Source organism: Neolamprologus brichardi, chromosome 22 (assembly GCF_056152115.1).
Source record: "Neolamprologus brichardi isolate AB-2024 chromosome 22, ASM5615211v1, whole genome shotgun sequence".
Lineage (NCBI taxonomy): Eukaryota > Metazoa > Chordata > Actinopteri > Cichliformes > Cichlidae > Neolamprologus > Neolamprologus brichardi.
In genome coordinates, this window is record NC_142124.1 from 14100855 (window position 1) to 14115623 (window position 14769).

The 14769-nt window shown below is 41.4% G+C and overlaps 1 protein-coding gene across 1 annotated transcript; it reads left to right on the forward strand.

Annotated features, from left to right (window-relative positions):
* Positions 1-742: 742 nt before the first annotated feature.
* Positions 743-12434, forward strand: tmem79a (transmembrane protein 79a). The gene is made up of 5 exons (XM_006787955.3): positions 743-930; positions 4351-5121; positions 6061-6255; positions 6369-6591; positions 11309-12434. Exons 2-5 carry the CDS (start codon positions 4443-4445, stop codon positions 11499-11501), a joined length of 1290 nt encoding a protein of 429 aa, XP_006788018.2. The 5' UTR covers positions 743-930; positions 4351-4442; the 3' UTR covers positions 11502-12434.
* The last annotated feature ends 2335 nt before the right edge of the window (positions 12435-14769 follow it).

Sequence of the window (14769 nt, forward strand, 5' to 3'; positions counted from 1 at the left end):
GAGTGTGTTGGTATTTGAGGAATGTGGAGAAAGCATATAATAGGATACCAAGACAAGAACTGTGGTACTGCATGAGGAAGGTGGGAGAGAGCCCGGAGCGATGGAGGTATGAAGTTAGTAGAAGCAAGATAGAATGTGTGTGTGCATGAAAAAGCGACAGATGGAAAGCTGAAGCTGCGAGGAGCAGAAGTAGTGAAGGTGGATCAGTTTAAATATCTGGGTTTAATGCAATGCAATGGACAGCTTGCAAGAGAGGTGAAGGGCCGAGTGCTAGGGTGGAGTGCGTGGAGACGAGTGTCAGTGGTGATTTGTGACAGAAGGATAGTTACAACAATGAAGGTGAAAGTTTCTAGGATGGTAGTGAGACCTGCTATGATGTATGGCACGGAGAGGAGGCTCCTGGCCTTCTGTTTCTGTACAGGCCACGCCTCTGTATTCAGGTGAATAAATTAGCCTGTGAAGGGAAATACGTTTGTTATGAAAAAGGAAAATTTTTGTTGTAAATTTGAGGCTGTAAACATGCTTTTTATGCTGTAAAATTGGGCATGTTAACATTTAGAGATTGAGCCATTCTGAAGACAGCTCCTCAAGTGTTCACTAGAGGAACTGCAGCTTTTCAGTTCTGGAATAAAGGTTGATTAGCTGAACACGTGCTTTTTTGTAAAGACCGTAAAGATTAATAATAAAGATAAATACTCTAACTTTGGTCAGAACCCCGATACAATAACGCTTTGAGAGAGGGCGGGGATGTTGACGTTTCTCGAGCGGAGTGATACTTCTGCACTGTTTCCGTTTCCCTGTTTAAACAGTGGAAGAACACCTGGCCTCACCTGTCTGGAACTTTGTTTCCGCTTGCGGGAAACGGCGAAACTGGCGACTTTTAAACGAAGTTACGGATTGTTTCAGTGATGTGACCGGATTTAAAAACAGGTAAATCGACCGTTAACCTTTTTAAAAGATATATTTTAAAACCCAGTGCGGCGAAGAATCAACGGGCTGAGTCGTACTAAATATAGAGTTGCTAAACAAGTTCTGGCTGAAGCTACTTTTTCTTTCACGGGCGTCTAAAGTTACCCTACAATGCATTTAAAGGCCCAGAAACGTCTCCGTGACACCTTAACCCTTCACGGCAAACTCTATACAATAAATTTGATCAACAGTGATCTGTTTTTTAAAGTGAAATACCGATAATGTGGACCGGTCGTCCAGAAGCAGAAGTATTTCCTGAGAAATCGCAGCGGCTGCCTCACATATTTTAATGCGTGTATAGCTTTGAGTACTCCTATCTCACTTTCTTAAATGTTTAAGAAAACAAAACATTTGATAACACATTAGATTTTTATAACGACTCTGCACGATATTTTCAATCCTGAACAGCTCAAATCAGATTAATGGACGGTGCAGCTGATTCTTGGTTGAGGCCTCAAAGTGGTGAAATGCCATCAGAACTGCTTTAGTTCTCAATGTCATAGATTCAAAGAGTTGCTGGAAACGTTCTTCGGAGATGTTGCTTCATATTGATATGATTGCATTACACAATTGCTGCAGATTTGTGAGCTGCGCATCCATGATGGGTCTCTCCTGTTCCACCACATGTCAGAGGTGCTCTGTTAGGTTGAGATCTAGTAACTGTGAGTGCAGTGAATTCATTATTATGTTCAAGAAACCAGTTTGAGATTATTTCAGCTTTGTGACATAGCACGTTATCCTACTAGAAGCAACTATCAGCAGATGGGTACACGGGTCTCAAAGAGAGATGGTTAGCAACAGTACTAAGGGGTCCAAAATATACCACAAGAATGTCCCCTAAATTGTTACATCACAAGCAGCCTGAAATGCTGATACAAGGCAGGATGGAGCCATGCTTTCACATTTCTGCCAAATTCTGATCATACAATCAGAATGTTGCAGTAGAAATTGAGACTCAAAATAAAATGTTATTTGTATAGGACATTTTGAGAAAAATCTCAAGCAACTATAAAATGAATCAAATACAAGTTTAAAAAGATGCATTTTTAGCTGCTTGTTAAAAGGGATCAAATCCATTGATCAGAGGCTCGGAAGGATGTAATTGCAGATCTGGGGGCCACTGTTATAAAAGCTCTCTCCTTTAAGTTCTCAACCTTGTGTGATGCAGGCCCTTATTGACCTCCAGGACCTTGCTGGGAATGCAAGGATGTAAAAGTTGACTGATGTAACCTGAAGTTTGTCTGTGCAGAGCTCTAAAAGTCGAAGCCAGATCCTTAAAGTAGACTCTGAAGATAATGAGGAGTCAAGGCAAATGAATTAACAATGTTGTGAAGTGGGAGTACTCAGGAGATTTAGAAGATAACCTATAGAAGTTTCAAGGAAGCTTTCTTAAAACAAGTGAACAATGAATTGCAGTTATCCAAATGTGATGAAATAAAGGCGTGAATAACGATTTTCCCTTCAGAGTGTGACACAATGAAACTGAACTTGGTAATATTTCTCAAGTAGAATCCAAGAGTGAACCAGAGATTTAACGTAAGCATTCAAAGTAAAGGCTGAGTCAGAAGTTACACCTGAGAGAAGATTTAGCTAACGTGGCAGAGGATCTAAATTTCCATAACCTTAGAGACAAATCTTTTCAAAGCACAAAAAAAGCTTCTGTTTTTGCTTCATTAAGTTGAAGAAAATTGTCAAACATCAAACTTTTAATATTTTCTAAATCCAAGAGTAACTATACAACTTAGAAAAATCTTGGGGCTTAAAGGAGACACACAAATGAACGTCATCTGCATAGAATGATCCAAAAAAGTACTTAATATTGCTCAAAATGTGCTGAAGAGGGACGGAAACAGCCTTCTGGTACACCGTAGGCAGGAGAAGTGGAATAGGACCCAGACTTGGAAGCAGCCATGGGAAAAGACCATTCAGGCAGATGTGATGAGTCATTTCAAACCAGGCCACGATACACCCACCTAGTATCTCAGTTAACTGAGCAAAAAGGTAGACATCAGCAGAACAGATTAATCTCCTGCATGATTTTGCATCAAGATATCATTGGAGGTGCCGAGAAGGCCTGATCATTAATGCTGTATTTGTCCAAAACGGCAAACTGGAGTGAAAATGGAGATATTACTTCTGTGTGGTTTCTCTCATATTTTAGGCCTGCTTATGGAAAAAAAATGACTGAGTGTACATCAGAGGTTAGTGAGGGTTGTCTCTGCCTATGCAGCTACCCTTGGAAAAACCCGGAATATATTCTAATGCCCATCAAACCATATCTTTATTGATATGCAGTGAGGTGTCAAAACTTGTCATTAAGGGAGCAGGAGATGCCGTCAGATGTTGTCTTTATGGGGGAAAGCGTTCCAAGAGTTCCAATAAAACAGCTAAATTGAGAGTAAAAAAACCCCAAACTTAATTAAGCGCTCAACTTTTCAACAAGAAATACAGTAATTATCAAAAAGATTCACAATGAGCTCAACATCTTTATAAATGAATAAAAATAAATTAAACCAGCAGAAAACTTATCATAAAAAAACACTTTGTGGTTAGCATCTGAATCTTCTTCACAGAGGGTGAGTGAAAAGAGACATTAAAAATACTACAGTCCATCCATCTTCTTCAGCTTATCTGGGGCCAGGTGGCAGGGGCAGCACCTCCCTCTCTCCTGCCACCTCCTCCCGCTTGTCCGGCGGAACACCAAGACATTCCCAGGGTGGCCAAGGGATGTTATCTCTCCAGCGTGTCCTGGGTCTGCCCTGGGGGGCCTCCTCCAGGTGGGGAGGATACTACAGTGATGGTATTCCTGTGGCCTGACGTTAGTGAGCCTGAGTTTCCTGTTCTTAGCTGATAGCAGTGGAACCTGGTGTGGTCTTCTGCTGCTGTAGCCCATCTGCTTCAAGTGTTGTGCTGTGTATTCAGAGATCCTCTTCTGCATGTCTTGGTTGTAACAAGTGGTTGTTTGAGTTACTGTTACCTTCCTATCAGTCCAAAGCAGTACGGTAGTTGCTGGTGAAGTTGCTGCCATGTGATTAGCTGATTAAATATTTGCATTAAAGATCAATTCAACAGGCGTACCTAACAAAGTGGCCTTTGAGTGTACATCGTGATCTCCTAATAATTTTCCCGTTCACCCTCTGGATTAGTCGTTTATTGCATTTGCGACTCAGACACGTAGTGATTCATGTATTAATCCTGTCACATAAATCAGAGCTGCAGTAACATGTTGTATGCACAGTGCTGGTATGTGTGACGACAGAGTGAGCCATATCTGGTAACACGCCCACGATAAACTGTGAACTTTGATGTTTTTATGAAGCTCAAGTTGAAGCAGGCTGCTGCTTCAAGCATCGTTATAATGTTTTGTTCCCTCTCTCACAGAGAAATGCGAACAAAGAGGACTTTTAGGAGCTGGTAACAACAGATTCTCAGCAGTGCAGCTGGTATTGACTGGAAGTAAAGAAACACTAAGAATGGCTGACCTAATCAACAACACAAGTGAGGAGCTGGCATTTTCACCTGCTGGGTCAAGTGCAGAGCCACAAACACCAGTAAGTAAAAAGCCACAAGAACACAACGGTTTGGAGGACAAAAGAAAGCTTACAGATGAGGAGGAAGAAGAAGAAGAAGATGATGATGCGACCAGCTCTGCTTTTCTGGAGCCAAGCACTTTACCGTGGTCGGCAGACAGAAACAGCAGAGCCCTTACAGAGCAGGATGATGGAATCTCGTCAGAAAAAGGAGGATCAGAGCTTGACGAGAGGGACACGGGAATCAGCAGAGGGAGCCAGGACCTGTCAGAGGAGCAGAGCCAGGAAGAGAGCGATGTGAAGAGCAAGACCAAATGGAGGGAGAGCATGCCCGAGGGGGAGAGGTGGAGGGACGATGAGATTAAGGTGAAGCAGGGTGATAAAGAGGACGGCTCCCTCGCAGATGATGAGGATGAGGAAGAGGAAGACGAAGGGGGATTAACATGGGTCTCGGAAAAATCATCTCCAGGTTTCACGCCACAAGTCACGATTTTGAATCACTCCACGAAAGAGGTTCCCGAGGTGAGCAGGCCACTCGGAGAGAAGGAGGTGGAGCCGGAGATGGAGCACAAATCCGTTGTAGAGCTTTACCCGGAGTGGACAACCAATGACGACAAGTACTGTGAGTATCCCGACCAACCCAGACTCTGCTACACCCAGCCCAGTTTTTTATTAGCATTAATAAGCACCTACTCCTTGCACCGCTGAAATCTTAGTGCTTAGTGCTCTTATTCTGAAAAGTTGTTTCATTTTTGTTTTCAAAGTATTTAAAACTCCATCACAGTCATGAGGTGAGCAGCCAAAGTTGGCACACAGGCACATCTTAGGCGCCTTGATATCATTGATATCAGGTATTACGATGTCATCGCATTCCTTAACAACCTACTAACTGGCTGAAACGGCCTATTTGTGGCTTTTACGCACCTAGCACACCTTACAAAATGCACAGTATTTTAATTTCACACCAATAAAATCTTGAATTGTGCTTTATAGTACTATTTTTAGTACTCTTGAATCTGTCTTTATATGGTTACCTGAGACTCGAGGCTCTACTTGATAGCACAGAAGCTCCACCTCCTCTATTCGTGAGGGGCTGCCAATCAGAAGAGGAGCTTGTTTCACACAGTGGGTGAACTGAGGAGCTGCATCAAGACTAAGTATGAGAGAAATCAGGAAGTGTGAATTATGTAAAGTTACTCTATTAAAGTCAAAGAATAAAAATATGGAGTAGTAATTGAGGATAATAGGTCCGCTTTAATTTGATGATCTAATCACATGTTGGTTCTGTTCCAAGTAGGTTAGCGTGTTTTCTGGAGCACATTTTTCCCCAGTGAGAAAGTCATTGGTGACCCGGCCTAGATCTCCCTTTTTTTGGTGCTTAACTGGAATTAATGACACGTAATTAATGTCTTTAGGTAAATCATGCTGTGGCTTCAGGATATGTTGTGTCATCTTTTTTGGCACAGAGATTAGATTAGATTAGATTAGATTAGATTAGATTCTCCTTCCTGCAGAGTTACTTTGGCTAATCATAAACCGTAACTGTGTTCTTCCTCCTCAGACCTGTGTGAGCATATCTGCAAGGAGAAACTGAGGGTGGTTTTGGCGATGGTGGCTGCAGCAATACTCTTCCCTTTCCTGGTGTGGGGTGGTTACGCCCTAATACCTTTTGATTCGCCAAAGCTTGAAAGCGCCCCCCTCAGGGTGGTGTACACACTGCGCTGCGCCTTTTTTGCCAGCGTGCCCATCCTGCTCGGTGAGACTTTAGTGTTTTCCTGTGTTTAAATTGTAATGCACCAAAGCAAATCTGTCATGCAAATAAGAAAATGGAGAACAAGAAAATGAGGTGACGATGATCTTTCTCTGCAGGCGTGGTGGTGCAGGGCCTCGCCCGGCTGCGTTACAGCGCGGTCAAGCCCCTCGTTCAGAGTAACCTGTTGAACATACAAGTGGCCGTGCACTGGCACTACGTCAATGAATCGCTCGGCCTCTTCCTCTTCTACTTCCTGCAGCTTGCTGTCATGGCAACCTACATCAGCCAGGACCTCATCAAACTGGTGCCGCTGCTCACCATCGTATTTGTTTTTGGCAGGTACGTGTTTGTGTGCGTGTTGTCAGCAACTGGTAGTTCAGTGATGAAAATATTATGATGGTTAGTTTATACCTACTGAATGACACCCTCATAAGACTTTTCAGACTATCTAAACATGGAGCACAGTTATGATTAAGTAAAGGAGGGTTCTGTGTCAAGCCTGCATTGGTGCTCTCTGAGTACTCAAGCGCCAGAGATATTAATTTTAAGATAAGATATTATATAATATCATTTATATATTATATAATATAATTTTAAGATATTATTATTGAGATATTAACAGTGTGATTGTGATATTGGCCAGCGGTGTGAATGTGAGAGTTTTTACTTGCATCTGTCTAGGATGTACCCTGCTTCTTGCTCACTGTCAGCTGGTATAGGCTCATCTTCCCTTAGCCCGAATTAGATAAATGGTAAAGAAAATGCTGATATAGATGGAATTTTATGGATGGAATAATTTTCCAACTTCCTAACAGACCGTGCAGAAGCTCAAAGAATCCCAAATAAATACAGAGGGAGATGCTTTAAGAGCTTGAAAAGATTAGACTTTCCAAATAAAATCTCATGTATTTCTTTGTTTCTGGTCTATACGTGCATGGCTGTACCAGTGCTGCTGCAGAGGTATAGTTGAGATAAATTATACGTTTGTGGTGATGTCACTGTTTGCGTGCAACATGGTCAATCCTATGTGAGCTCATCAGAAGCTCGAATGTCCTCAGCAACACTAATATCAGGAGGGACTAGGACTTCTGGTATAATAAGCTGACATGATGTCACACCTCTTCCCTGCTTCTATAGCAAGGAGGCTGTCTCAGTCACAAAAGGAAATTAAGGAAATTAGTGCAAGTTTTGCATGTCCTCAGTACTAGTATAGGTGGTCACATCATTGTGCTTGACACAACCAGTGTGTCGATCATAATAGACTCGTATGATTGGAGTTTAACCATTCATTGCATTAACTTTTGATAATTGGTGCCAAGTAAGGGGATCATCAGCAGTTTTTGAAGGATTGTTTAAAAAAAAACAAAAACTAAACTAAAAGTTTGTCCAGATGTCCGCACGTCATAATGACCAAGCCTATTACAGTTCATGTTAAGGGGGAGGGTTGATGACAACACTGTTGCAGTTACTTGTGCGTCAGTACAATTTATCCTCCATTAACTATGATTGTCCCTTTAAAATGATCTGAATCCATCAAAGTTTTGTCTGTGATAAAGTTTTAAACCTGTTCGACTGTCACAGTCGTCTCTGTGAAAGGTGCTGAGCAGACAAAAGTCCGACTAAAGCTGCAAAGTCAGCGTGCTCAGACTCCATCATTACTACGACTTCACTAGACTGACTAGGTCAAATTTCTGTGAGACTGAAAGCGAGGCTGTAGTGAGTGTTTTTTAAAAAGCTTTTAATGTGATTACTCCTCTTTAATTGGTTTTTATTTGGTTTCACATTAGCTCCACAAATATGAGGTAAAGACTGTGAAACCATTACTTTCAAATTGTACTGTGCAAGAACAGATAATCATCTTCACTTGGAAAAAAACAAACTTTGTTTTTGTGCCCCCGTTAAATGAATAAATGAGGAGAAGCTGAAGAACATAAAGTTCCTTTTCAAACTTTAAAGAATCATCAGACAAAAAAGCCTTTTTAACAGCCTTTTTTTTTTTTTCCCGCCTGTCCCATTTGGTTCTTTAGCCGTCAGAATTGTTGTCTGAAGACCAACAAGGATACCCAATGGATTTATTTTGCCAAATGGATCATCATGGCATTGCCGTATTGGTCCATTTGATCGACCTTTGTTTTTATTATTTATTTTATTTTCAGTTGTTACAGACGGGACAGACATGAGTGAGGGATAGGAAAGGGAGAAAGAAAGAGGAAGGAAAAGAAAAACAAAAGGGGAGAGGGACAGTGAGAAAGGGGGGAAGAAAAAAATATCTCCGGGATCACCTGTTGAGAGAAAAAGAATAGAAAACAAGCAAAAAAACAAAACAAAGCAACATACTATACACAACACCATCGCATTAATCTAGCTAAGTGTAAACAGCAGTAAATACTAAATATTGAATGTTGTTGTGCAGCACGCAGGACAGACAGCGCACAATGTGCTTTGAAGTAGCAGCCAAGAAAGGTGTGATTTAAGTCTACGAACAGTGAACACCCATGTGCACACCTGTGTGGATCGGCGCGCTTGTATTCAAAAAAAAAAAAGCCTTTTTAACAGCCTTTTAAATAAAGTTTCACTCTTTGTTCAGTCAGTGGCTGAACAAACAAACATGACCCCTCGATCAGTTTTATTAAATTGAATACAGTGAAACCGCTTGCATGCTCTGGCACGATTAAAACAAGATATATTATCTAAACCACAGAGATAATAACTTGTTATATAACCTGTTACTTCCTGCTGTTTCTCTGTTGGACTCGTCATGCATCTAACTGCTTTCCTGCCTTTCATCATCTGGTTCAACTGGGGATTTTTCCTAAACCTGTCTGATCACCCGTACTGCTGCAGTTACTTTATCCACAGTTTAAAGCTTGCATGCAAAAGAAAAACATCTGCAGTGGGGACATCACAGTGCCGCCTGCTTACAAAAACCAGTGAGCCAATCGTATCGATCCCTGGTTCAAAGAGTGTGCTGTGGGACTCTGAAAACTACTGATAAGCCAAGGGTAGCTCAGGGTTTATTTCTCAAAAATTGCAGTCTGAAATTGCACTCAAAGAAGGACCGGTGACCTGCAGGTTTTAGATGTGTCCTTGAGCCAACTGTGATTTAAATGGCTAAATTACTTCCTCAACATGTCTTGAAGTTCTCCAGAGGCCTGGTAATGAACTTATCATTTGATTCAGTTGTGTTGACCCAGGGTGATATCTAAAACCTGTATGACCACCGGCCCTTGAGGCCTGGAGTTCCCCACCCCTGGTATAACCAATTAGGAGCAACATACAGTGGCTTGCAAAAGTATTCGGCCCCCTTGAACTTTCCCACATTTTGTCACATTACAGCCACAAACATGAATCAATTTTATTGGAATTCCACGTGAAAGACCAATACAAAGTGTTGTACACGTGAGAAGTGGAACGAAAATCATACAAGATTCCAAACATTTTTTACAAATAAATAACTGAAAAGTGGGGTGCGCGTGATTATTCAGCTCCCTGAGTCAATACTTTGTAGAACCACCTTTTGCTGCAATTACAGCTGCTAGTCTTTTAGGGTATGTCTCTACCAGCTTTGCACATCTAGAGACTGAAATCCTTGCCCATTCTTCTTTCCAAAACAGCTCCAGCTCAGTCAGATTAGATGGACAGCGTTTGTGAACAGCAGTTTTCAGATCTTGCCACAGATTCTTGATTGGATTTAGATCTGGACTTTGACTGGGCCATTCTAACACATGGATATGTTTTGTGTTAAACCATTCCATTGTTGCCCTGGCTTTATGTTTAGGGTCGTTGTCCTGCTGGAAGGTGAACCTCCGCCCCATTCTCAAGTCTTTTGCAGACTCCAAGAGGTTTTCTTCCAAGATTGCCCTGTATTTGGCTCCATTCATCTTCCCATCAACTTCCCTGTCCCTGCTGAAGAGAAGCACCCCCAGAGCATGATGCTGCCACCACCATATTTGACAGTGGGGATGGTGTGTTCAGAGTGATGTGCAGTGTTAGTTTTCCGCCACACATAGCATTTTGCATTTTGGCCAAAAGGTTCCATTTTGGTTTCATCTGACCAGAGCACCTTCTTACAAATGTTTGCTGTGTCCCCCACATGGCTTGTGGCAAACGGGACTTCTTATGGTTTTCTGTTAACAATGGCTTTCTTCTTGCCACTCTTCCATAAAGGCCAACTTTGTGCAGTGCACGACTAATAGTTGTCCTATGGACAGATTCCCCCACCTGAGCTGTAGATCTCTGCAGCTCGTCCAGAGTCACCATGGGCCTCTTGGCTGCATTTCTGATCAGCGCTCTTCTTGTTCGGCTTGTGAGTTTAGGTGGACGGCCTTGTCTTGGTAGGTTATACTTTTGCAAGCCACTGTATTTGGCATCAGAAGCTCTCTGGTTCCCATTTGTAGCGAATGTTCTGTTAACCTGTTACATCTGAGCATTCATAAATAGACGGTGTGGAATACATTTTAGCATTTTATAAACCAGATTTAATAGGTAACAGCTGATTTAGACTTCTGCAGCGAGTCTTCGTTGAGCTGATGATGTCACCTACACACGTGGACAAGCTACGAGGCTCCGTTCTTCTTTTCATAAGCAGTCTGCTGCCTCCACCGCAGCCGATTTTAAAAACTGCTGTAATAATGAATACATTTAATTTCCAACTCGGGCTGAGAGCTCTGAGACGATAATTAATTCTTCCTATACCACAGCACTTTGAGCTACATCCTGAAAAATAGGGCCTCAAATCTCCAGTACTCCATCACATTGTGCCCTGAAAAAGATCTCAGACAGTCTCGAAAACACAATGACAGAAAATTAGGACACTTTAAAAAGAAAAAAAAAAAAGCCTCTATTAAGCCATTAGTGCAGCTTTGAGTCATCAAGCACTCGATACAAAAACAGATGAAAAGCATAAATGAGCTGCGCTGTCTAATGTTCCTGCTGAAAGGAGAGAGTGGGTGTGTGGGCTGATGCGGGCGGTGATCAGATCTTCTGTCAGTATTGTGTCCAGCTGCTAGTGACTGTGCTTCAAACAGAAATGAGTCTCATCCCCCTCTCGTTGCAGGCTGATCTACTGGCTCTGCCTCTCCCTGGGCAGCAGCACCAGAGGCTTCGGCTTTGGCTTCTCCTTCTTCCCCATACTGGTCATGCTGGGCACCAATCTCTACTTCGTGTGCTCGTCGATGGGACAAGACAGCGTCTTTGACGTGGCGCCGCCCACCTCGGCTCCTCCACCCAGGCAGCGCTGGTGGGGTTAAAAGGGCGTGGAGCAGAAAGAGACAATGAAACCTGTAATATAATACTTGGAGTATAACGACACAGTTTTTGCTCACAGACAGCTCGTTCTGTCCTGGTGGGTCCAAGTTTTAATAAAGAAGTCATCTGCTGATGAATTAAATATGTTTTATGATCATTGATCAGCAGTGTTGTGTAAAAATATATGTATTTTTGTATAATTTAGCCCTGATGCATCATACGGGGCTGTTAATCAGTGACTTCATGAAAAGGATCACGACTTCTCAGTGCGAAATGTTTCCTCTGACCTTTTTCTGTTTACAAAGAATTCAAACGTACGAGCTCCAGTTATGCTGTGGGTGAAGAAAGTGACGTTAGAAAGTGACTTTAAAAACCGGAGCATCAAAATCATCAAAATCAGAAACATTTAATCAACCGTCCAATCATAAAACAGATGACTCTGTACAGTTGTCTTTTTTTTCTTGTTTTCGCTTCGCTTTGAGCAGACTGACGTAGACGATCCAGTTTATATAGATTTAACATTTTGGACGCCCTCATGAGACGATCCGTTCTTAGTGACCTACAACTCTGTGGTCTCATGTTTTGTGCTGATGTAGTACTTTTTTGTTTGTTTGTATATCTACTTGTTCTTTTTTTCACTTTAGGTCATATTTAGTGATTTAAACTTTAAAATACACAAACTAAAACAATATCTGAACTCTCGACATTAGAGGAGAATTAAAAGCTTTTCAAATCATTGTCTTCCATTTATTTGTTTATTTTCACACTGCTGCTGCCAGCTGTGGCTTTTTAAACGTAATATTTATAACTGTGCCTGTTAAATGCACCTTTGTTGTTTTGATCAAAGGCTTTTCTTTGTTGATAGCAGCACAAACTGAAATGCTATTTTTGGATTGTCCTTTTCTTTTGTGTCCAAAGGATGTTGTGTTTACCCCCCCCCCTTTCCTCTCATGCTGTGAGTGGTAAATATGTAAAGAAAATGTCAATATTTGGGCCCCTGAATGAGTTCAATAAATCTTCATTATGAAACATGATAACTGTGCAGCTGATGATTTACATTAAAATGCCTCATTTCTTCAATTCTGTCCGGGAAAGGGTGAGTCAATGTTCTGAGTTTCGGCAACATCTGAATGTAAAGCTGAAAAATGTCCCCAGTCCTGAAAAGCAGACTGCAGAGCCACGATCGCGGTGACCCGACGAAGCTTGAGGAGCGCCGTGAGTAACGCCGCATCGAAACCAGCAAACGACGGACGTGAATGAACTCTGAGTCAGTGCCACAGGGTTGAAGTCCATTACTGCGTCTGCTATCAGAGGGATCGTGAACCCTCCACATGCCCATCCAATATCAATCATTAACATTATCAGTATAACGATGTGTTCAAATCAATAAATTCAATCCAAGTCTAACAGAGTCCCTCAAACATCCCAGAGCTGTGTTGCCAACATAAAGCTGCTTTACAGTGTAATTTTATTTAAGCAGTCATTTATTGATTCATTTTCGAGCTAAAATTTGTGAGTTGCAATAAAATTGCACAATGTACTTTTCCTTAATCACAATACAAGGCTTGTCAGCATTGAAGGGTGGACATGAGCTGCTTGAATGTTCTCTCTCTCTCTCTCTCTCTCACACACACACACACACACACACACACACACACACACACACACACACCTACCTTTGCCTTTTTAGACATATGTCTTGGTTGGTGTGTTTGCTTTAGTTTCCCCAGCCTTTGTCATGTCATGCGTGTGCGTGTACACACCCATCATTCCATATGAAACTTTTCCATGTTGGGCTTGTTGCGACCTGTCCAGGAATCCCAATAAACTCACAATCTGATCAGAAACTACCCTTGAAGGGAGTTTAGAACCACCTTCATTTGCCGACTTGTCTTTTCTCTCTCTGCATTTTATTTATTTTCTTTTGTAAATTATTAGAACCGACAAAAGTTACTAAGGCTGTAGTCTGGTCAGGTGGTTACTTCCAGGATTGATCCAGCAGCAACAGCCTTTGTTTACATTTCGCAGGTGTGGCTACGTTTTGTTTAAACTGATGACCAAGAAGTCGAGTGTAAATTATACTTTGGATCTAAAGTCCTGCAACAGTTTCTAATGTGGACTTTTTGTGTCACAGATTAAACTAACAACAAGAAGACTTGTCTGGTAGGATGTTCATGTGCAAGTGAGAACGTAGCATAGTTAAATACTGTACTTGGGTACTCTGACTTCCTTCCTCAGTCCAAAAACACGCTAAAGATAAAATGCATGAAGTGTACAGATTAAAGCACTGTGTGAAGCAGCCTGTAGAAAAGCACTATATAAATGGCAGCTCATGAAAAACAAGATTTTTATGCCTATTTCAAGGTTATTTGAGCTGAAAATCCTTGAAAAGGCAGGTAGCCACACGTATAGGAGCATTAAAATACTAGCAGCACTGTGCTCATATAGGGATGGACATGGCCAGCAACAATACTCAGCTAGGCTGTGGTCTTTAAACAATACCAAGGGGCTTAAAGATATCCCCACACCATTACACCAGCAGCCTGAGCAGTGGATAAAAGACCCAATTTGATCTTTTTTTTTTTTTTTTTTTTTTTTTTTTTTTTTACACAAAAGATCTGACCCCAGGCAACATTTTACAAACTTCATGAGTTGTAGCCTCAGTTTCCTTTTCTTATGTGACAACAGTGGCACCCATCCTTCAAGATTCAGTGTGCCATTTGTTCACATGCGCTCTTCTGCATGACTCTGTTTGAATTTCATCTCGTTACCTTGACAATGTCTTATCTGCCAATAATTACGTTTTAACTTCTAAAAACAATTTTGGTGTTAAACTGAGTAACTTTTACCTTTCAAAAAGACTTAAATCAGTAATTTAAAAAAAAAAATTTGCTTATATAAAAACATTATTACCAGTAATTAAATTTTTATCTAATGCCACACTTGTTTGCATTAAAAACAGCTTTTATTTCTCTGCTTTTACCAGTTTTCCCCCTGAGAAACATCAATGCAAACCCTTTAAATCACAATGAGTGAAGTCCATATACTATAACAGCGCCTTAAAAGATAATATTGGCTTTTTAGAAAAACTACAATTATTCATTCTTAAATCTCAGATGTTGTTGATGCACGGCTGCTGCTCACCTCCTCAGAGGTTGTGAGAGATGAGCTAAATTTGGCCGTCTGATTATTGTCGAATGTGCGAATCGAACCTCCGTCTCACGTGTTTGTAACTGTGACAATAAGCAGAGGATGAAGAGGGGAAGGAAA

Bases quoted from the DNA above. Each gene is read 5' to 3' on its own strand.
- tmem79a (XM_006787955.3), top strand. From the start codon at position 4,443: ATGGCTGACCTAATCAACAACACAAGTGAGGAGCTGGCATTTTCACCT. The intron at 5,122-6,060 runs GTGAGTATCCCG...CTTCCTCCTCAG, and splicing joins AACCAATGACGACAAGTACT to ACCTGTGTGAGCATATCTGC. The intron at 6,256-6,368 runs GTGAGACTTTAG...CTTTCTCTGCAG, and splicing joins CAGCGTGCCCATCCTGCTCG to GCGTGGTGGTGCAGGGCCTC.